The sequence below is a fragment of the Mus musculus genome, chromosome X (assembly GCF_000001635.26).
Source record: "Mus musculus strain C57BL/6J chromosome X, GRCm38.p6 C57BL/6J".
NCBI lineage: Eukaryota > Metazoa > Chordata > Mammalia > Rodentia > Muridae > Mus > Mus musculus.
The window spans coordinates 48,838,240-48,861,551 of record NC_000086.7 but is presented as its reverse complement, the minus strand read 5'-3'; the positions used below and the strand labels follow the sequence as shown (position 1 = coordinate 48,861,551).

Here is a 23,312-nt window from a genome sequence, read left to right as displayed (position 1 = left end):
AAGGAGAAGCCTCATCAGAGATTGAAGAAATGAGGGGAGGACCTTAAAATAAGTCAATAAGGAACTGAGACAGGGCATTTAAGAGGGAAAGCCAGTAAGAAATCAGGGGCTGTTGTGCAGTGTAGAACAGAGATTTGAAGTAGGAGTTGAGCTTGGGGGAAAGGCACATGATTAATAAGTGAGGAGACACCCTGAAGCTAGGAGAGTAAGTTAACTAATGATAGATATGGGAACACGCAAGTACGAAAGTAGAGGAAGAGACAGAGAAGCTAGGGCTGTAGATGTAACTCAGTAGAGGACTTGCCTAGCTTGCACAAAGCCTTGGGTACGGTCCTCAACATCACCACTAGGCATGGTGATACTACCTGTAATTCCAGCACTCAGGGGTTGGAGAAAGGAAAATCAGGAATTTCAGGTCTTTCTTAGCTACATGGTGAGTTTGAGGCTAGCCTTGGCTACCTGAGGCCCTATCTCAAATGAAGAGAGAGAAGGGGAGATTAGAGAGAGTTGCACTGTGGAAGAAGACAAGATCAAGGGAAAAGGTATGACAAGCTGGGAAAAAAGATAGTAGGAAGAAAACGGAGTTAGGGGACTAGAAAGAGAAGGACTTGAGGAATGGAGAATAGAGTTTGGAAACAAACAGCCAAAAAACACCAAGATTATATGGAATTAGAAATGAAGGAAGGGTAAAAAGTAGAGGAAGCAAGAGGAGTCTTAAAAGAGGATAAAGATGAGTGGGCCAGCTAGATAATGGAGAAGATGGTAGAGATGGTGAAACAGCCATTGTCAGGAAAGCAGACAGATTTCCGAACATGATGCTCATGACACCAGAACTCGGGAATCTGAAGCAGGAGGATCCCTCACTGTTGTACCACATGTGAGAAACCAAGCTTTACAAAGAAATATAACACTAAGCAAGAGTAATCAGTAAATAACAGAAAAACATTGTGTCCATGGAGAAAGATTTTTAAAGGAGTTAACTATTAAACAAAGAAACTGTATGGGCTCAACATAGCTCTCTTTCTCCCCAGCCCCCTCAACTGTCATTTATTGATCAACTGTCATTTATCATCTTTTTTTGAGGCATAGGTAGCCTTGGCTGTCTTAAAACTCACTAGGCAGAACAGGCCAGACTCTACCTCTGCCAACCTCTGGGATTAGAGCTGGGATTTATCACTTTGCTTCCCACAAGCTTTTTACTACTGACCTTTCATCATTTTTGATGTTTTATTCCCACATTCCCATCTAGCCATCATATATTTCCTTTTAAAACATTTTTATTAGATAATTTATTTACATTTCAAATGTTATTTCCTTTCCTGGTTTCCCCTTCAAAAACCCCCTATCACATCCTCCCTCCCCCTGCTCACCAACTCACCCACTCCTGCTTCCTGGCCCTGGCATTCCCCTACACTGGGGAATAGAGCCTTCTCAGGACCAAGGGCCTCTTCTCCCATTGATGTCCCACAAGGCCATCCTCTGCTACATATGCAGCTAGAACCATGGGTCCCCCATGTGTACGCTTTGGTTGGTGGTTTAGTCCCAGGTAGCTCTGGGGGCACTGGTTAGTTCATATTGTTGTTCCTCCTATGACGCTGCAAACCCCTTCAGCTCCGTGGGTACTTTCTCTAGCTCTTTCATTGGGGACCCTGTGCTCAGCCCAATGGTTAGCTGAGAACATCCACCTCTGTATTTGTCAGGCACTGACAGCGCCTCTCATGAGACAATTATATCAAGCTCCTGTCAGCAAGCCCTTGTTGGTATCCACAATAGTGTCTGTTTTTGGTGATTGTTTATGGGATGGATCCTCAGGTGGGGAAGTCTCTGGATGATCATTCCTTCAGTCTCTGCTCCACACTTTGTCTCTGTAACTCCTTCCATGGGTATTTCATTCCCCCTTTTAAGAGAGACAAAAGTATCCACACTTTGGCCTTCCTTCCTTTGACCACCATATATTTATCTTTGTGATATTTGCCTGAATTCATTACAATCTGTATTTTCTCCACAGTCTGTGCTCTTGCTTTCTCCCACCCCTGCCCTTCCAACAGCCCTCTCTCTTACTGTCACAATTTTATGACATTTATTCTTTCCTCCAGACTCATCATTTTAACATTCTTTCTACCTTAATTTCTTTTACCACTACCTTTCCACTTTTCTCATGTTTCATTATGTCTCTCCTTCCCTGCAAGTCTTCGTTCATATCTTCTGCCCCCTTATTCCTCTCATTTCATCTCTTGTATTCCCCTTGTTTCCCCTTTAGTCTGCCCATTCTCTTTTTACTGGAATCTTATTTTTGTTTAGTTTATTGCTGTTTCACCATCTGCTTATTTTGACGTTTTGGAAGTAGTAGGAAAGCATGTTCAATAGCCTGATGAGCAAGTAACTAAAGGAACAGAACCAATAGAAGAGATGGATGGGTGGGTGGATGGATAGATACTTAGATGATACATACATATGTACGTACGTACGTAGATTCGTAGATAGATACATAGATAATAAATGTATTTACTACATTGACTCAAACAATATACACTGGGCAACCCAAAAAATGACCATATGTGAAGAGGATGAGAACACAGTAGCTGCTCAACCCCCTTAGTAATCACAATCTGAGGTGGAGAGTCAGGGTAGGGCCAGCTAAAAACGGGGAAATAATTGAAAGGTATAATGAAGAAAGAGGAATTAAAAATGGAGGAAGAGAAGGAGAAATGAAGTGAAATAAAGAGAGGGTATGAGGTGTGGCTGGAGGAATCAAAAGACAATCGGGAGAAAAGAAGCTATGTTGAAATGGGGAAGAGATAGGAGGAAGAGAGCAAACAGGGTAACAAGGGGAAATAAAAGAGGCAGAGCGAACAAAAGATTAGATGAGACAGGGAAGACCATTCCCCCCTATTTTCATTAATTATTTGGTAATTTCATACAATGTCCCCTGATCACACTCACTGTCCACTTGGTTATATTTAAGTGAGTGGCTACTGGGAGTTTGATCATGCTACACTGAGTATATGAGCAACAGAAATTGAACTTGGAAATGGCACTTTTACAAAGGAGTCATTAAAAGGTAATGACTCTACAGCACCAGAGTTTTCTATATTGTTGTTATTGTGGGCCATTCAGGAACGTACCACTGAGTAGTAGTTACCATTTTAATATTTGACATTTTATCACTTTGTCATCTCCAGTGATTAAAAATAAATATCTTTTTTTTAAAGCTTCTTCAATTCAAAAGCAACCAAGTTTCACAGAGCCGAAAATGTCTCAAGAACATCTGGAACGAAAAAGTAACTGAAATGTTATGATTGGAAATTAGTAATTTTTAGGAATTCTGGCTTTGGTAATGATCACTTCTGCTTATAATGCAGAAAAAAGCTCTATCCTTTCCCATCAAATGGTGTCTTGTGGGTACCAATCATGAACAACTATCGTTGTCTTCACTCCTCTAGGATAGACTTCCTAATTACTCAGGCATGTCCTCGCCATACTCTCAGAGCAGGATACACCACTTTTCTTTTTTTCAACTGAAAAATCTCCAAACCTAATTCAGCACTCTGATTTTCTCATGACTCCCACTACTGGACTCATCTCTGTATTGTTTATTCCAATGAGAAGCTGAAGCAGCTCTTCAGCATGTGCCTCTGCCGATGGCAGCCCTCTGCCAGTGATCCCTTTCTTTCACCTGGAGAGCTGTCCTTCCAGATTTCTCAACATAGGCTTTCCTCGTGCATCTGAAGGCTGTGTCCCTGTGAACTTAGTGCCAGGACCACTACCAGTGTGCTTTCTCACTCCCCACCTTCCCTTGTTCTGTGACTCTCTGATATAACACAAGAACATACACCATTGGCAGCAGACATTTTTAATTCACCACATTTATGTACTAGCACAGCATTCCTCACTATTGTTCCCCTGGTTCTTTGGGAAGGCACAATTAATTAGTAGTTATTTCAATACTTGTCATTAACTATTTTGTCTTTACCACTGCTAAAAATAAATGTCTTTTTTTTTTTTAAATAGCATCTATATCAAGTATGAGGACTAGCATCTCCGAAAGACTGATGCAAGAATCGAGGGAATCAAAATGTAACTACTGGGTTGTAATTGGAATTTAGTAATAATTTATGATACTTGGTAGGGATCACTCCTTCTTAGCATACAGATAAACCCACGGATCACACCTATCAAATGATGCCTAGCAATAGCATTTGCCAGTGGTGCTACCATCTCTACTGCCCTCTAGAGTAGACTCTGGAACTAGTACTCAACGTGTAGGGCTTTATCAGCATTCCCGTGAGCAGGGAGACCCATTCTTTGCAACTGACAACTCTCCAAGCCCAATGTAGATCCTCATAGACACGGTTCCTTAACTTTTCCCCTGTGGTTTTCCTTCCTAAGAGATCCCGAGGCAGATCTTCAGCTGTGTCTCTATTGGGCCACCTCTTGCTCTGCAGCTCTGCCTTACAAGAAGTTTACCTCCAAGTCTATTGCTCTGTCTCAAAAACCAACAATGCAGGTTATTGAGTGGAGGTTCTGCTACTACTTAACTTAGTACTACTCAAGTCTATAAACTCATGAGGCTAGCAAAAAATCAAGAGTCCAGACAGTACACCTTCCCAATCCGGCCTTGCCTTTGACTTTGGACTCTTGAGACCTCTAGGAATATGTATTGTCACTTGCAGTAGAAATACTTTATTCACTACATACATTTCTATATGAATAGAATGTCACCCACTCTTGTTCCCCTTGTCCTTTTAGAAATAAATGCACAATTGGGTAGTAGTCAATGATTCTTTTAATATTTGTGATTTTTCTAATTTTGTCATCTCCATTGTTAAAAACAACTATCTTTTTTTTTTTTACAGCCATCTCACAAACGACAAGGACCAGTTTTGATGAGGACCAATCATCACTTTACAAACTTCTGGAAACAAGATGTAATTAAAATTTCATAATGCAAAAATCCTCCATCCCTTTCCACTAAATGTTACCTTGGGGTTAATGCTTAGGAACTGTGTCATCTTCTCTACTGCCCCCTGAAGAAATGCCTTAACTACTCAGTGACATTCTCTCCACACTGCTAGAGCAGGATACACCACTTTTTACAACTGACAGCTCTCCAAACCGAATTCAGAATCCCAACTTTCTCATGACTCCCACTACTGGACTCATCTCTGTATTGTTTATTCCAATGAGAAGCTAAAGCAGCTCTTCAGCATGTGCCTCTCCAGATTTCTCAACAGAGGCTATCCTCGTGCATCTGAAGGCTGTGTCCCTGTGAACTTAGTGCCAGGATCACTACCAGTGTGCTTTCTCACTCCCCACCTTCCCGTGTCTCTGATACAACACAGGAACATATACAGCAGACACATTTCATTTCTCATTTACATTTCTGCAGCATAGAATGTTCCCCTGGCTCTTTTGGGAAGTCCCAGTTTAACACTTGCCATTATTTTAACATTTGTCACATTATCTGTTATTTTTCTCCACTGTTAATAAACACCTCCTCCCTTTAAGTTTCTCCAATAGCTAGAAGGAGATCAAGTTTGGCTGAGGATCAAGCATTCCAAGAAGTTTTGGAACCGAAATGTAAGTGAAATTTTATCATTAGAAATCAGTAATTTGTGGAAACTCTAGATTGGGTAATGTAATGAACTCTTCTGATTATAAAGCAGAAAATCCTCTATACTCATGCAAAGTGGGATATTTGGGGTAATACTCTCGCCATCTTGTGTCTCTCTGAGTTAGACCCTCTAATTACTAATTTGATGCTAACCCCACTGTGCTCTAGAGTGAAAATAGAGTGTCTCATCTTGTGGGTGACAACTCTGCAAGCGCCATTTATAACCTTGACGTTGCCAATAGTCCTTGCTATTGAACTGCCTCAGTCCTTCTCTATTGCCAATGTGATTCTGAGGTAGATCTTCAATCTGTGCCTCTGCTGCAGCCACACCTTGCTCAGCAGCTCTGCCTTCCAAGGAGGTTTTACCTCAAACTCAGATACATCCAGCCTGTGGCCAAGGAGAGCTACAAATGCTGCCCAATACAAAATTATAAACTTATTTAAACAGTAAAGATATTTTTGGCATTATTGTTTGTAACACCATTCCACATTTCTCGAGTATGAATATTGCAGATGACAGCAATGTGACATGATATCTGAAGGTTGGGCACACCTGCCTAAAAAGTTATTTCATGTTTCTTGTGAAACTTGTGACCTTCACAACTTGTTAAATCATTTCCCATGCAATAGAAATGGGTTAATTACAACATGTTTTTGTACAATGGGAGTGTCCCTCACTCTTACTACCTTTGTGTTTTCAGAAAATCTTACCTGAGTAGTAGTCGTGATTGTAATACTGGAATTTTACTCTGTTACTTGCATAATTAAAAATAAATGTCTGTTCTTTCTTTTAAAGACCGTCACCATTCCAGTGGGAAGAAAACAAGTTTTGCTGAAGAGACATTGTTTCATGAACATAATGAACAAAAATGTAATTGAAATGTTATTCTGGAAAGTTAGAGATTAGTGGGAATATAAAGTTTGGGAATCTCTTCTGTTAAATGAAGAGGGAAAACAACCCTCTGTCATCCTCTGTCACATGATGTAGTTTGGATAGTACTCATGAACAATGTTACCATCTCCATGGCCTTCTGGGTTAGACTCCAAATTCCTCATTCAGTGTTATTCTTTCCGCCCTCTCAAAGCAGGGAAGCCCCTCTTTTGTAATTCCAAGGCCATTTCGAAGCCCCAACTCTCCTGCATTCCCTGCTTCTTAACGCATCTCTACTTTGCTATTATCAATGAGATGCCAGAGATATACCTACAGCCTGTCTCTGCTGCTGCCATTCCTTGATCACCAGTTCTGCCTCCTATGTTGGTTTTGCCTCTAAATGCTTTATTGTGCCTTGAGAACTCTCCTTTCATGTTCTTGAATGGAGACTGCTGTTTCTAAAACCCATGGCTCTAGGAACCTTAGAGGACCAAGCCTTCTGCTAGGGTACTTTCTGTCTTCCCTTGACTTTGAGGGTTTGAGATCTACTGTATCAGTAGTTTCCAATGCTGCACAAACGATATTCATCATGTAGACTTTCTGTATCAGGACAGTGTTACCCAACTCCTGTTCTCCTAGTCTTTGGGGAAACCTCAGCTGTAAAGTAGTCAATTGTCATGTTAATATAATGAATGTCATTGTATCAATTTGTCAATTCCTTTGTTAAAAATAGATGTCTTATTTTTTTTTAAGATGATCCACCAAACACAAAAAGAAGGAGTTTTGCTAACGACAAATTCATGGAAGACCTTCTAGAAGCAAAATGTAATTGCATTTTCCTGCTTAGAAATTAGTAATTTATGGGACTAGGTAATTTATGGATTTGGTATTTCGCTCTACTGCATACAATGCAGATAATCCGTTATCATCTATAATCCATTATCATCTATCTACTGGTATATTTGGGGAGATGGATACTAACTCTGCATACTTTCTTCACCCTCTCAGTTCCACTCCCCATTCACTCAACTGCTGTTGCTCTTTCCACTTTTTCAGGGTAGGGTAAACTACATTTCCTGAACACAACTCTCCAATTCAATTAGAACAATGATCACCTGCCTTCCCTGTATAGTCCATATAACTGAGCATGTCTCTATACATTTCCACCACCAAAGAGAACTACGGCAGTCCTTTAGCCTCTGATCTTGTTACCCCATGTTCAGATGCTCTGCCTGGCAGAGAGTTGACTTCTAACTTATTTTTTCTACTTAGTGAACTCAGCTGCTATGCTGCTGACAGAGGAAGGCCTGGGACTCTGGAAACTGAATATTGTCTTTGACCCTTAACCGGTGTCCTTTGTCAGTCCTGCTCTTCCTTGGCTTTATGCTTTTGAGACCTACACTAACATGTCACAACATCCCTCAAGGCAGAAATATCTTGACACACATTTTTTACCATGCATGTTCCCCAAGGCCCTTTGGCAAAACACAGTGGAGTAGTACTAAAACTTGGCTTTGTAACATTGGGTGTTTTACCATTTCCACTTTTGAAATTGATGTCTTTTTTTCCCTTTAAGATCTTTATCAAAATACTAAGAGAACAAGTTTCACGGACCAGAAACCAATGGAAGACAATCTGCACTCAATATGTAATTGAAATATTATTATAATTTCATTAATTCATGGTTGGTAATGCTTTTGTCTATGGAATGACATATCCCATAATAGTACTTGTGAAAAGTGCCATCACTCTTGTGGTCCATTTTATTAACTTCCCCCAATTAATCAATTGGTGCCTCTCTTCACACTGCTAGAGAACGTAGCTCAGGTTTTTTGCAGGCGACAATTCTCCAAGCCCAGTTGAAAGCACAGCTCCCATTACTGTGGACTTAGCTTTGCTCATTTCTGTCTCCAACAAGATCTAGGGTCAGATCTTCCGTGTCTGACCCTGCTGCCACCCCTTTCTCAGGACCTAGACCTTTCAGGGATGGTTTATCCTGGGTCTTTGTTCCATTTGGAAAACTATCTAACCACATTGCTGAACAAAGGTTCTACTACATCTCTGAAGCCTGGGGCCCTACAAGTCGAGAAGGATCAAGGCACCAGCCAGTCATTTTTCTTTCTTTTTTTTTTTAATCCCTTTTGTTTTGAGACAGGGTTTTTCTGTGTATCACTGGCTGTCCTACAACTCAGTTTGTAGACCAGGCTGGCCTTGAACTCACAGAGATCTGCCTGCCTCTGCCTCCTGAGTGCTGGGATTAAAGGTGTGCGCTACCTCTGCCCAGCACCTGTGTGACTTCTTAGCCCTGCCCCTCTTTTAACTGCAGTGGCATATTCATCACTGGAGGCAGAAGTTTATTTTTTTTCCATTTTTTATTAGGTATTTAGCTCATTTACATTTCCAATGCTATACCAAAAGTCCCCCATACCCACCCACCCCCACTCCCCTACCCACCCACTCCCCCTTTTTGGCCCTGGTGTTCCCCTGTACTGGGACATACAAAGTTTGCATGTCCAATGGGCCTCTCTTTCCAGTGATGGCCGACTAGGCCATCTTTTGATACATATGCAGCTAGAGTCAAGAGCTCCGGGGTACTGGTTAGTTCATAATGTTGTGCCACCTATAGGGTTGCAGATCCCTTTAGCTCCTTGGGTTCTTTCTCTAGCTCCTCCATTGGGAGCCCTGTGATCCATCCATTAGCTGACTGTGAGCATCCACTTCTGTGTTTGCTAGGCCCCGGCATAGTCTCACAAGAGATAGCTACATCTGGGTCCTTTCGATAAAATCTTGCTAGGGTATGCAATGGTGTCAGCGTTTGGATGCTGATTATGGGGTGGATCCCTGGATATGGCAGTCTCTACATGGTCCATCCTTTCATCTCAGCTCCAAACTTTGTCTCTGTAACTCCTTCCATGGGTGTTTTGTTCCCAATTCTAAGGAGGGGCATAGTGTCCACACTTCAGTCTTCATTCTTCTTGAGTTTCATGTGTTTAGCAAATTGTATCTTATATCTTGGGTATCCTAGGTTTGGGGCTAATATCCACTTATCAGTGAGTACATATTGTGTGAGTTCCTTTGTGAATGTGTTACCTCACTCAGGATGATGCCCTCCCGGTCCATCCATTTGGCTAGGAATTTCATAAATTCATTCTTTTTAATAGCTGAGTAGTACTCCATTGTGTAGATGTACCACATTTTCTGTATCCATTCCTCTGTTGAGGGGCATCTGGGTTCTTTCCAGCTTCTGGCTATTATAAATAAGGCTGCTATGAACATAGTGGAGCATATGTCCTTCTTACCAGTTGGGGCATCTTCTGGATATATGCCCAGGAGAGGTATTGCTGGATCCTCCGGTAGTACTATGTCCAATTTTCTGAGGAACCGCCAGAATGATTTCCAGAGTGGTTGTACAAGCCTGCAATCCCACCAACAATGGAGGAGTGTTCCTCTTTCTCCACATCCACGCCAGCATCTGCTGTCACATGAATTTTTGATCTTAGCCATTCTGACTGGTGTGAGGTGGAATCTCAGGGTTGTTTTGATTTGCATTTCCCTGATGATTAAGGATGTTGAACATTTTTTCAGGTGCTTCTCTGCCATTCGGTATTCCTCAGGTGAGAATTCTTTGTTCAGTTCTGAGCCCCATTTTTAATGGGGTTATTTGATTTTCTGAAGTCCACCTTCTTGAGTTCTTTATATATGTTGGATATTAGTCCCCTATCTGATTTAGGATAGGTAAAGATCCTTTCCCAATCTGTTGGTGGTCTCTTTGTCTTATTGACGGTGTCTTTTGCCTTGCAGAAACTTTGGAGTTTCATTAGGTCCCATTTGTCAATTCTCGATCTTACAGCACATGCCATTGATGTTCTGTTCAGGAATTTTTCCCCTGTGCCCATATCTTCAAGGCTTTTCCCCACTTACTCCTCTATAAGTTTCAGTGTCTCTGGTTTTATGTGAAGTTCCTTGATCCACTTAGATTTGACCTTAGTACAAGGAGATAAGTATGGATCAATTCGCATTCTTCTACATGATAACAACCAGTTGTGCCAGCACCAATTGTTGAAAATGCTGTCTTTCTTCCACTGGATGGTTTTAGCTCCCTTGTCGAAGATCAAGTGACCATAGGTGTGTGGGTTCATTTCTGGGTCTTCAATTCTATTCCATTGGTCTACTTGTCTGTCAGTATACCAGTACCATGCAGTTTTTATCACAATTGCTCTGTAGTAAAGCTTTAGGTCAGGCATGGTGATTCCACCAGAGGTTCTTTTATCCTTGAGAAGACTTTTTGCTATCCTAGGTTTTTTGTTATTCCAGATGAATTTGCAAATTGCTCCTTCTAATTCGTTGAAGAATTGAGTTGGAATTTTGATGGGGATTGCACTGAATCTGTAGATTGCTTTTGGCAAGATAGCCATTTTTACAATGTTGATCCTGCCAATCCATGAGCATGGGAGATCTTTCCATCTTCTGAGATCTTCTTTAATTTCTTTCTTCAGAGATTTGAAGTTTTTATCATACAGATCTTTCACCTCCTTAGTTAGAGTTACGCCAAGATATTTTATACTATTTGTGACTATTGAGAAGGGTGTTGTTTCCCTAATTTCTTTCTCAGCCTGTTTATTCTTTGTATAGAGAATGGCCATTGACTTGTTTGAGTTTATTTTATATCCAGCTACTTCACCGAAGCTGTTTATCAGGTTTAGGAGTTCTCTGGTAGAATTTTTAGGGTCACTTATATATACTATCATATCATCTGCAAAAAGTGATATTTTGACTTCCTCTTTTCCAATTTGTATCCCCTTGATCTCCTTTTGTTGTCGAATTGCTCTGGCTAATACTTCAAGTACTATGTTGAAAAGGTAGGGAGAAAGTGGGCAGCCTTGTCTAGTCCCTGATTTTAGTGGGATTGCTTCCAGCTTCTCTCCATTTACTTTGATGTTGGCTACTGGTTTGCTGTAGATTGCTTTTATCATGTTTAGGTATGGGCCTTGAATTCCTGATCTTTCCAAAACTTTTATCATGAATGGGTGTTGAATCTTGTCAAATGCTTTTTCTGCATCTAACGAGATGATCATGTGGTTTTTGTCTTTGAGTTTGTTTATATAATGGATTACATTGATGGATTTTCGTATATTAAACCAACCCTGCATCCCTGGAATAAAACCTACTTGGTCAGGATGGATGATTGCTTTAATGTGTTCTTGGATTCGGTTAGCAAGAATTTTATTGAGGATTTTTGCATCGATATTCATAAGAGAAATTGGTCTGAAGTTCTCTATCTTTGTTGAGTCTTTCTGTGGTTTAGGTATCAGAGTAATAGTGGCTTCATAAAATGAGTTGGGTAGAGTACCTTCTACTTCTATTTTGTGAAATAGTTTGTGCAGAACTGGAATTAGATCTTCTTTGAAGGTCTGATAGAACTCTGCACTAAACCCATCTGGTCCTGGGCTTTTTTTGGCTGGGAGACTATTTATAACTGCTTCTATTTCTTTAGGGGATATGAGACTGTTTAGAAGGTCAACTTGATCCTGATTCAACTTTGGTACCTGGTATCTGTCCAGAAATTTGTCCATTTCGTCCAGGTTTTCCAGTTTTGTTGAGTATAGCCTTTTGTAGAAGGATCTGATGGTGTTTTGGATTTCTTCAGGATCTGTTGTTATGTCTCCCTTTTCAGTTCTGATTTTGTTAATTAGGATTTTGTCTCTGTGCCCTCTAGTGAGTCTAGCTAAGGGTTTATCTATCTTGTTGATTTTCTCAAAGAACCAACTCCTCGTTTGGTTAATTCTTTGAATAGTTCTTCTTGTTTCCACTTGGTTGATTTCACCCCTGAGTTTGATTATTTCCTGCCGTCTACTCCTCTTGGGTGAATTTGCTTCCTTTTTTTCTAGAGCTTTTAGAAGTGTTGTCAAGCTGCTAGTATGTGCTCTCTCCCGTTTCTTCATGGAGGCACTCAGAGCTATGAGTTTCCCTCTTAGAAATGCTTTCATTGTGTCCCAAAGGTTTGGGTACGTTGTGGCTTCATTTTCATTAAACTCTAAAAAGTCTTTAATTTCTTTCTTTATTCCTTCCTTGACCAAGGTATCATTGAGAAGAGTGTTGTTCAGTTTCCACGTGAATGTTGGCTTTCCGTTATTTATGTTGTTATTGAAGATCAGTCTTAGGCCATGGTGGTCTGATAGGATACATGGGACAATTTCAATATTTTTGTATCTGTTGAGGCCTGTTTTGTGACCAATTATGTGGTCAATTTTGGAGAAGGTCCCGTGAGGTGCTGAGAAGAAGGTATATCCTTTTGTTTTAGGATAAAATGTTCTGTAGATATCTGTTAGGTCCATTTGTTTCATAACTTCTGTTAGTTTCACTGTGTCCCTGTTTAGTTTCTGTTTCCACGATCTGTCCCTTGATGAAAGTGGTGTGTTGAAGTCTCCCACTATTATTGTGTGAGGTGCAATGTGTGCTTTGAGCTTTACTAAAATGTCTTTAATGAATGTGGCTGCCTTTGCATTTGGAGCGTAGATATTCAGAATTGAGAGTTCCTCTTGGAGGATTTTACCTTTGATGAGTATGAAGTGTCCCTCCTTGTCTTTTTTGATAACTTTGGGTTGGAAGTCAATTTTATCCGATATTAGAATGGCTACTCCAGCTTGTTTCTTCAGACCATTTGCTTGGAAAATTGTTTTCCAGCCTTTCACTCTGAGGTAGTGTCTGTCTTTTTCCCTGAGATGGGTTTCCTGTAAGCAGCAGAATGTTGGGTCCTGTTTGTGTAGCCAGTCTGTTAGTCTATGTCTTTTTATTGGGGAATTGAGTCCATTAATATTAAGAGATATTAAGGAAAAGTAATTGTTGCTTCCTTTTATTTTTGTTGTTAGAGTTGGCATTCTGTTCTTGTGGCTGTCTTCTTTTTGGTTTGTTGAGGGATTACGTTCTTGTTTGTTCTAGGGCGTGATTTCCATCCTTGTATTGCTTCTTTTCTGTTATTATCCTTTGAAGGGCTGGATTCGTGGAAAGATATTGTGTGAATTTGGTTTTGTCGTGGATTACTTTGGTTTCTCCATCTATGGTAATTGAGAGTTTGGCCGGGTATAGTAGCCTGGGCTGGCATTTGTGTTCTCTTAGTGTCTGTATAACATCTGTCCAGGCTCTTCTGGCTTTCATAGTCTCTGGTGAAAAGTCTGGTGTAATTCTGATAGGCCTTCCTTTATATGTTACTTGACCTTTCTTCCTTACTGCTTTTAATATTCTATCTTTATTTAGTGCATTTGTTGTTCTGATTATTATGTGTCAGGAGGAATTTCTTTTCTGGTCCAGTCTATTTGGAGTTCTGTAGGCTTCTTGTATGATCATGGGCATCTCTTTCTTTATGTTTGGGAAGTTTTCTTCAATTATTTTGTTGAAAATTTTAGCTGGCCCTTTAAGTTTAAAATCTTCATTCTCATCAATTCCTATTATCCGTAGGTTTGGTCTTCTCATTGTGTCCTGGATTTCCTGGATGTTTTGAGTTAGGATCCTTTTGTATTTTGTATTTTCTTTGACTGTTGTGTCGATGTTCTCTGTGGAGTCTTCTGCACCTGAGATTCTCTCTTCCATTTCTTGTATTCTGTTGCTGATGCTCACATCTATGGTTCCAGATCTCTTTCCTAGGGTTTCTATCTCCAGCGTTGCCTCGCTTTGGGTTTTCTTTACTGTGTCTACTTCCCTTTTTAGTTCTAGTATGATTTTGTTCATTTCCATTACCTGTTTTGATGTGTTTTCCTGTTTTTCTTTAAGGACTTCTACCTGTTTGGCTGTGTTTTCCTGCTTTTCTTTAAGGGCCTGTAACTCTTTAGCAGTGCTCTCCTGTAATTCTTTAAGTGACTTATGAAAGTCCTTCTTGATGTCCTCTATCATCATCATGAAAAATGTTTTTAAATCTGGGTCTAGATTTTCGGTTGTGTTGGGGTGCCCAGGACTAGGTGGGGTGGGAGTGCTGTGTTCTGAAGATGGTGAGTGGTCTTGATTTCTGTTAGTAGGATTCTTACGTTTGCCTTTCGCCATCTGGTAATCTCTGAAGCTAGCTGTTATAGTTGTCTCTGTTAAGAGCTTGTACTTCAGGTGACTCTGTTAGCCTCTATAAGCAGACCTGGGAGGGTAGCACTCTCCTTGGTTTCAGTGGGTAGAGTATTCTCTGCAGGAAAGCTCTCTTCTTGCAGGGAAGGTACCCAGATATCTGGTGTTCGAACCGGACTCCTGGCAGAAGTTGTGTTCCACTCACTAGAGGTCTTAGGATCCCGTGGGGAATCCTGTGTGGGCCCTTGCGGGTGTCAGGCAACTCTGCTGGCCAGGAAGCCCGGGGCTCGAGTGGAGCAGAAGGGGCTGTTGCCCCGGGTCATGCCCGGGTACTCTGCTTCCCTATGTACCGCAGTCTCAGGTTCCGCACGATTGGATTGGGGCCGGCGCTGTGTTCCACTCACCAGAGGTCTTAGGATCCCGTGGGGAATCCTGTGTGGGCCCTTGCGGGTGTCAGGCAACTCCGCTGGCAAGGACGCCCGGGGCTCGAGTGGAGCGGAAGGGGCTTTTGCCCCGGGTCAGGCCCGGGTAGTCTGAGGCAGAAGTTTATTTACCACCTATATTTCTTCAACAAAATAGTGTTCCTCAGTCTTGCTCCTCTAGAGATTTTAGAAAAGCCTACCTTGGTAGCAGTCAGTGGCCCTTTTATTAGCTCCTGTTTTCTCCTGTTTACAATGTGACTATTAACTCACTTGTCTTTTTTTTTTTTTTTAGTGACTTCACCCAGTACAAGGAGAACAAGTGTTTCCGACCAGAGAATGTTTTATGAACCTATCCAAATAAAATGTAATTGAAATCTTGGTTATTATAAAATAGTAATGAGTGGGCATACTGGATTAGGTAATGGGCTTTTCTGCTAATAATGCAAAGAAAGGCCTCTAGCTTTGTTCATCAAATGATGGCATTGAAGCAATGTTTACCCATGATTATGCCCTCTCGGTCATCCTATAGATTGGAAGTCTGATTACTTAATTGGTACACCTCATACCATAGTCTCATGAGCAGGGAGGGCTACTTTTCTTAGTCAGCATCTCTCCAAGCCCCATGTCTGCTGGTGCCTCTACTGCTGCCACCCCTTACCCTTTGGCTCTATTTCCCAGGGAGGTTTTCCATCTGTCTATTTTTGGTTCCCCTAGAAAATTCTCCTCACACATTGCTGACAAGGTGGTCTACTGATGCTTCTGAAGCAATATGAACCAAGCAATAACCAAGAGCTCTGCTTATGGGCTTTATTAATCCCATCTTCTCTTTAGCTTTGTGCTTTTGAGACCTAGAGTGACAAAGTCATGTCGCTGGTAATAGAAATATTTTATGAACCACATATATTCCAACAGCAATAGTTTTGCCTACTCCTTTTCCCTGTTTTTATTTTTTGAAAAGTCCAACATTAGCAGTCTGTCATTCTTTAATATTTGTTATTTTGTCCTTTTCACTGCACAAATTAACTGTCCTTTTGTTTTTTTGGTTTAAGCAGCACCACCAATTATAAAGAAAACAAGTTTTGCTGAGGAAAAATCATTCCAACAACTTATGGAAGCAATAAGTAATTGAATTTTTATTATTACAATTTAAAATATATGGGAATACTGGATTTAGGAAAGACCTCTTCTGCTTATAATATGAAAAAGAAATCCTCTAATTTAAGTGCATGATTTAATTTGGGTAATGCTTTTGAATAGCATCCAAGTTCCTATTGCCTCCTGGATAAGATGCTCTCTCCATACTCCAACCCCTTCAGACTAGACCACTCTTTGTAGTTCACAAGTCTCTAAGTTCAACTCAGAAGAGTGGCCTCCATGGCCCCTGTCTTTTAACATATCTTTGTACCTTTCTATTCCTAAGAATATCCAGAGGCAGTTTTTCAGTCTATGCCTCGGGAGCTGCCATCTATGATGCTGCCACCCACCAAGTTGTTCCATGGCTGTGACTATAGGGAAGAGGGGTAGCCTTTGTTCCATTTGCATAACTGTCCTTCCTTAGTGCTGAATGAAGAATCTATTGAGGTCATTGAAGCCTCTGGCCCTAAGAACCTGAGAAGCAAGGGCTTGCCAATGTGCTTTCTGGGTCCCATGCTTCCTTTAACTTTGATCTTGGAGATATACAGTAACAAGCATGCCACTGGCAGCAGAAATACCTTATATGCACATATTTCTGCAGCTGTGGACTAATTAGTCTCTACTCTTGTTCCCCTGGTCTTATTCTAAAAAGCCTGGTAGCAATCACTTGCCAATTTTTATTACTTGCTATTTTATCTTTTTCTATGACCATTATTAAAACTCAATGTTTCTTTTTTTTTTTTAAGTGCCTCCACAGTATGTAAAGAAAACAAGCATCTCAGACCAGAGATCATCTCAAGAATCTCTAGAAACCAGACGTAATTGAAATTTTATGGTTTAATATTTGTGGGAATACTGGATAGAGCAAAGCATAAGGAAAATTTTGTTGGGATGGAAACACTTGTTGGTTCTAGTGATTGTTTCATGAGTTTAATATATCAAAACTAAAGAAAGTATAAATTTTCATTATATGCAGTTCATTCTATTTCATTAAACTTCCAAAATCATATAATTTTCTTTTGGTTTACCATAGGATCAAGCCATCATTCTCAAAATAACATGAAGGTTTTTGTTAAGACATCAACGACTTTACCACCTCAACAGAGGGGTATACAAAATACATCAAATCACAAGGTAGAAACTTGTATCACATATGTTCTGCATTGATGGTGAATTTATCTAGTTTTTGTATGGGATAGCCTCTTCCTTAATTTGATATTGTGTAGTCAGAAATGATGGAGTTCTAGGTGGGTCTTTACCATCTCTATGACAAAGTATGCTGAGTCAGCTTCATGCTTAGTATACTATAACTTTAGCAGAAAAGAGTGTAAGCATTGTATGATGGTGGTGATCATGAGAGTGATGCTAATGACAAAGGCAATAGCTCACATTTATTGAGAGTCTACTGTGGGCCAAGTCCTGGGGTTAAGCAAGAATGAGAAAGAAATGTAGGTAAGCTAAGATATGGAGATGTGAGATAGTGACCGTCTAAGTATAAAGCACACTTAAACAAAGCTTCTCACACATTCCAAAAGATTTTATTTGTATAAACATCAGTGGGAGTACAGAAGATCTAGAGACCAGCCCTGCCTTGAGAGGTCTAAACAGGCTTTACTAAAGGAATGTTTAGATGATTTAAACCTTGCGATATAAGTAGGGTTTTTCCACTTTGATAGATGTGAGGAAATGTTGAGGTGATACTGAAAATGGGGTGAAAGTATGAGAACATGAGGCAAAGAAATGAAGGAGATGACCCTGTAAAGGTAGATTGAAGCCAGAAACTTGTTGAAGTGTGGACATTGACGTTTTTTAGTTGCAGTGTGAAGGGAAGAAAGAATTATTTGGATTCTAAAATGAAAATCTAGCTGCCATTGTGGAAAAGATAAAAACAGAGGGAAAGCTAGTTCCAAGTCTCCTGGGACAGCTGTGATAAAAATAGAGTACAGGGATTGGGAAGTTAGTTGGGTAGCAGAGTGCTTGCCTAGCATGTAAAAGGAGCTGGGTTCAGTGACTAAGACTAAAAAATGAAACCAGGACCCAAGGCAATGGCCATGAGATTGAACTAGAGGCCACATATTCAACTGATCTCAGGATTACATTCAGGACTTGGCCACTAAATAGCTGTGTGACTCCTTAGGTAGATGAGGAAGGTGGTGACAGTTTTATGTGTACGTTCTGAAGTGCTTAGCCCTCCCTTCATATGAGAAATCATGATATTGGGTTGTATTTGTTCTAGAAGCTGCACTCCTTTGGGTCAGAACTGTCTATTTTAGTTCCAAGAAGTGTGCTAAATTAGATTGGATTAGCCTCCTCTGAAACAAAAAGAAACAACTCTTAATGTTTTTTGGCATCGAGTACTGGCCATGTATCTAGTCAAAATAATAGAGAAGAGAAGCTAATTTGTAAAGATGGGGTAGTCACATAATTTTTCATTTTGAACATTGTTATATTTTAGTACCTGTGTGAGACACCCAGAACAACCCTGGTATTATTTATTAGCACTGAGAATCGGGCTAGGTAAAGAGGTGGGGATTGAGGTGGGTACTGTGTTGGGTTGCTGTAGGGTGGGTTAAAAATCCCTTTTTGAAGCTTAATTACTAATGTTGTCTCTTGACTGTTGTACCATCCAGTATGACAAAGGATCTTCAAGGACATCACATCATTCACATGACAGAGGTAAGAAAATGAACAATAGTCATAATGGGGTTTTTTTCAGTTAAATAACTAGTTTTGTATTTCTTCATGATTATAAAGTTCCTGCTTCCTTTGCTACAAAAGTTTAAAGTATAGTGGTATTAATGTCATTCTTCTATTTTGGAGCAGTGGCTAGATGAATAGGCCCTTTTGGAATTTGTAACATAACGAACTTAGGGTCTTTGCTATATCTGTCTATACAGATAGGCCAAGTTCTTCTAAAATTACACTGTGGTTTGGGAGTTTTGATGAAGAAAATTCTCCCAAGAAGGTGTCCACCCTCCACTGCTTTACTTTTCTCATAAGCATAACATAGCAAAGCCCATCTTCTATCTCCTGAGGGCTGGACTCGAGATTAGGTGCACCTCTTGCTAGCTTCTACAACGCTTTCCTAAGTATATTACACATACACACACACACACACACACACACACACACACACACACACACACACACCTATGAAGAACACTAAGACATCAACACCTGGATGGTTACCAAGTCTCTAATATCTACTATGCACAAAATCAAATGTTTCACATTCCACTGAACCAAAGTCCTGTTTATTCATTCCTCCTATTCTTGCCAAGATATAAAGCCTAACTCATTTTTTACTCTATTGCTTATATTTCACATCCTACATTTTTTGTATTCTGATCTTAAACTCTCACAACCCTAGTTCCTTTCTCTGTGTGTTATTCTGCTATGCACTCTTGCAATAATTAGCCCCTAGTCTCCACTTCATATGAGCTGAACCTACTGTCACTGAGAATATAATTTTTCTGAAAGGCAGCTTTCAACATAGGATTCTTCCACTGGGAAGTCCCCAGTCATTCATTCCCCTGAGTGAAGTGTGAAAGAGCTTCTTCTTCTGGTGGGCTACAAGGACAGTGAGGGTAGTTGAGGCTTCCAAATAAAATTAGGACTAGACATTAGGGAGCTTTGGGGTAATGGCGGCCATTGGAATGTAATAAGAATTTTAAGAGCCATGAAATTGTCCTATCTTTGGAGGGTATGTTTTGTCTTCTATAAATAATACCCCTTTGTATCAGGCAGTGTAGACATTCTGTATTTTCAGCAAAGGAGACTGTTTGCTATTTTTATATTTAAAAATAACTCTTCTTCATCCCAAGCTCCTGATCCATCTCACTGTCTGCAATCAACTGCACTTTCCAGACAACCATGTCATGATATTCCAACACATGAAGTTGATCCTTCTTTTCGAAGAAACACACATAAACACAGCAAGTGATTTGTGAAATTGTGGTCACGGTTGATATAAAAATTTCATTCATTAAATGACAATTTAAAAAAAACCTCTATTCCTGGCATTTGTGAATTCTAGAAAAAGGGCTGCAAAACTTCTGCGTGTGGACATACTCAGTGCTCCTGCAGCCAAACTGAGCACAGAAGGAATGCCACCAACCGTCTGTGAGCTCACAAAAGCAGTGAGCTCTGGGTTTTAACTTTGCTGGGCAGATCTGAATTGGGACACTATATTTGCCGCCTTCTATCATTTAGTTGTACTGAAGATTGACTCTAATGTCTTATATACACAAGGAAATCACTGATCTAAACAACCCCAGTTTTACTTTTTATTTTGAGTTGTGGTCTTAAGTTATTCCTGCTGTCCTCAATTGTCAGGGTCAACCTCTCACAAGTAGTTGGAATTACAGGCCTGAATCTCTAGGCCCAACTTGCCAGGATTCTTAATAGTGATTATCTGAAGGAAGTTAAGTGTTCACCTTAATAACCATCAAGTTATAGGGTTCCTCACTGGTAGGTAGAAGAAATTTAAGACACATGCTATGCCCTGCAGAGAAAAGATCCAATTAACTCTGAATTGCTTTTCTTCTGATGCTGACAGAGTGCAGGGTTAGCAATATTGTCTCATTTGTTGCCTTTGGCACTGATACTCAGCCATCTTGGGAAGTTGGCAACAGGTATACACAGTGAAACCTCTGGTGACAATGGATTGCCACTAGAGCAGTGGGTCTCAGCCTTCCTAATGCTGTGATCCTCAAATATAGTTCTTCATGTTGTGGTGAGCCCCAACCATAAAACTATTCTCATTTTGACTTCTTAACTAATTTTGCTGCTGTAATGAATTATAATGTAAATATCTGATATGCAGGATAACTGGTATGTGACTCCAAAGGGGTTGTGACCCACATTCTGAGAGCCACTGCTCTGGGGGGCCACCCACTCACTCTGACAGCAGTCAAACCCATATCAAATCCATGGCTCCATTGGTACTGGGTTAACTGCTTTTGCTGCTCTGAAAAGCCAACATAGTTTGAGGCCACTATTATCAAGAAGGAAACTTTCTGAGGTTTCCTCAAATGAATCCTGCATAACTGAGATAGAAGATAGCACACTATACCTCATCCTTTGCTAAATGATAGGTAGTAACAGCTGCATTCACCTGTAATGGCAGCAGTGTCACACATAAAACAAACAAAAAATTCTGTATAAACAATTATGAAACACATGCAGTTTGTAGAAATCTGTATTACTATGTCAACATCTGTGGATAGTATGCAGCATACCTGAAGAAAGAAAAATAAAAGTTTTGAAACAGTTTAGTGGTCATCTGTCAGGATTTTTTACTAGACTTAATATGGAGCCAGAAAAAAATGTCTCTTCTGCTATTTTAATATGAATGACAAGCAACACTATATGTACTTTACCACAAAGTCAATTAAATTAGATTGAACTACTTTTTAAAAATTCTCTGAGCTATATTGGACAACACAAGCATATAAGTGACACAAACATTTCACCTAGTTTTTTAAAAATTAGCAAAAATATTTTTATCATAATAGAACATGCTGTTTTCCAACTTGCCATCTGATGGTGTGTCAGGAAATTTACTCTTGGTGGTTTATGTTCATCTGTTAGCACTAGAAAAAGACCACCATATCCAGGGATCCATCCCGTAATCAGCCTCCAAACGCTGACACCATTGCATACACTAGCAAGATTTTGCTGAAAGGACCCAGATGTAGCTGTCTCTTGTGAGACTATGCAGGGGCCTAGCACACACAGAAGTGGATGCTCACAGTCAGCTATTGGATGGAACACAGGGCCCCCAATGATGGAGCTAGAGAAAGTACCCAAGGAGCTAAAGGGATCTGCAACCCTATAGGTGGAACAACAATATGAACTAACCAGTACCCCCTGGAGCTCTAGCTGCATATGTATCAGAAGATGGCCTAGTCAGTCGGCCATCAGTGGAAAGAGAGGCCCATTGGTCTTGCAAACTGTATATGCCTAAGTACAGGGGAACCCCAGAGTCAAGAAGTGGGAGTGGGGGGGCATGGGAGACTTTTGGGATAGCATTGGAAATGTAAATGAGAAAATACCTAATAAAAAATACTAAAAAAGAAAAAAAAGAAAAAAAAGAAAAAAGTACTCTGTTGAAGTTATCTCCTTACACAATTACCCAGAATTCTTGGGTGAGTCAGAGTCACATTCTACGTGTCCACATGTAGCTCTCTACAAATGTTTCTCTTCTAGTTAGTTCTGTTTGAAAAGCACATGCAGTTGTTTTTGCTGTTCAGTTGGTTAAATTCCATCCTGATGAGTACAGCCCTCAGGTATTGTATTGTATTGTATTGTATTGTATTGTATTGTATTGTATTGTATAACATTGGGAATCAAATGCAGGGCTCTCCGTATGCTACACAAGCTTGGGACCAGCATTTCCAGTCACAATTAGTTCACATTAGAACATAAATGAATTCCATTTACCCTTTTATTCTCCAAGTAATAATACATATAGCATAATCCAAAGAAAGCATGAGTTTTATATATACACTTAAATACATACACATTACAAAGATTTCTGAGTTTTTGTATGAAAAACAGGACACACAACACAGGGACACAGGAGGCCTGCCTTAACCCAGATTACACAGCTCTACTTGCCTCCAAGGAGGCCTGCTCAAGTTCGAGATACCCGGGCTAGTTAACATAAAAGATAACCAGATGGTGAAAGGCAAGCACAAGAGTATAACCAACAGAAAGCTTCTTTGAGGCAATATTTCATTGTTTATTATTTTTCTTCTGGCATATGTATCTGACACACAGTAGTTTGATAAGAGACAAAGGAACCAAGCACTACATGTGAATCATATAAACATTAGCAATAGTTAAGTATACTCTATGATCCATTCCCTCATATAATATTTATTAAACTTCTGCTACATACCAAATTAGCTATTGGACATTCAAAGAAGCAAAACTATGATCCCACCCACTTTATTGTATATTTTAATGGAGAAGTCATGTCAATGATCACAGCCCCATATGATAAGTGTGTAACAGAGGTAGATATACAAAACACCCGCCTCTTCCTGCCAGCACCTCCACCTGAACCTGTGACAGATCAGAAAGCCCAACCCCCTTCTCAACCTTTCCACAGCCTACCTGTCTGCTAGGAGGTCTACCATAACCAAGAACACAGGTGAGACCCCCACCCTACTATGACAGCTGGGACCCCCACAGAGCCCAGCTGAAGTGGGATCTATCC

General features: G+C 40.2%; 1 protein-coding gene across 2 annotated transcripts in view; it reads left to right on the top strand.

Moving 5' to 3' along the window:
• Fsip2l (fibrous sheath-interacting protein 2-like) overlaps positions 1 to 20,094 on the top strand; it is a 36,358-nt gene extending 16,264 nt beyond the window's left edge. The window contains exons 9-21 of one of the 2 annotated variants that reach the window (XM_006541466.2): positions 3,213 to 3,281; positions 4,012 to 4,077; positions 4,857 to 4,928; positions 5,509 to 5,580; positions 6,411 to 6,485; positions 7,239 to 7,310; positions 8,062 to 8,133; positions 15,246 to 15,317; positions 16,006 to 16,074; positions 16,834 to 16,905; positions 17,121 to 17,221; positions 18,718 to 18,763; positions 19,912 to 20,094. In XM_006541466.2, coding sequence (XP_006541529.1) covers positions 3,213 to 3,281; positions 4,012 to 4,077; positions 4,857 to 4,928; positions 5,509 to 5,580; positions 6,411 to 6,485; positions 7,239 to 7,310; positions 8,062 to 8,133; positions 15,246 to 15,317; positions 16,006 to 16,074; positions 16,834 to 16,905; positions 17,121 to 17,221; positions 18,718 to 18,763; positions 19,912 to 20,030 — 977 coding nt within the window. In that variant the 3' untranslated portion in view covers positions 20,031 to 20,094. Of the gene's footprint in view, positions 1 to 3,212; positions 3,282 to 4,011; positions 4,078 to 4,856; positions 4,929 to 5,508; positions 5,581 to 6,410; positions 6,486 to 7,238; positions 7,311 to 8,061; positions 8,134 to 15,245; positions 15,318 to 16,002; positions 16,075 to 16,833; positions 16,906 to 17,120; positions 17,222 to 18,717; positions 18,764 to 19,911 lie in introns of both variants that reach the window. The other variant, NM_001085499.1, reaches the window with a different exon arrangement.
• The last annotated feature ends 3,218 nt before the right edge of the window (positions 20,095 to 23,312 follow it).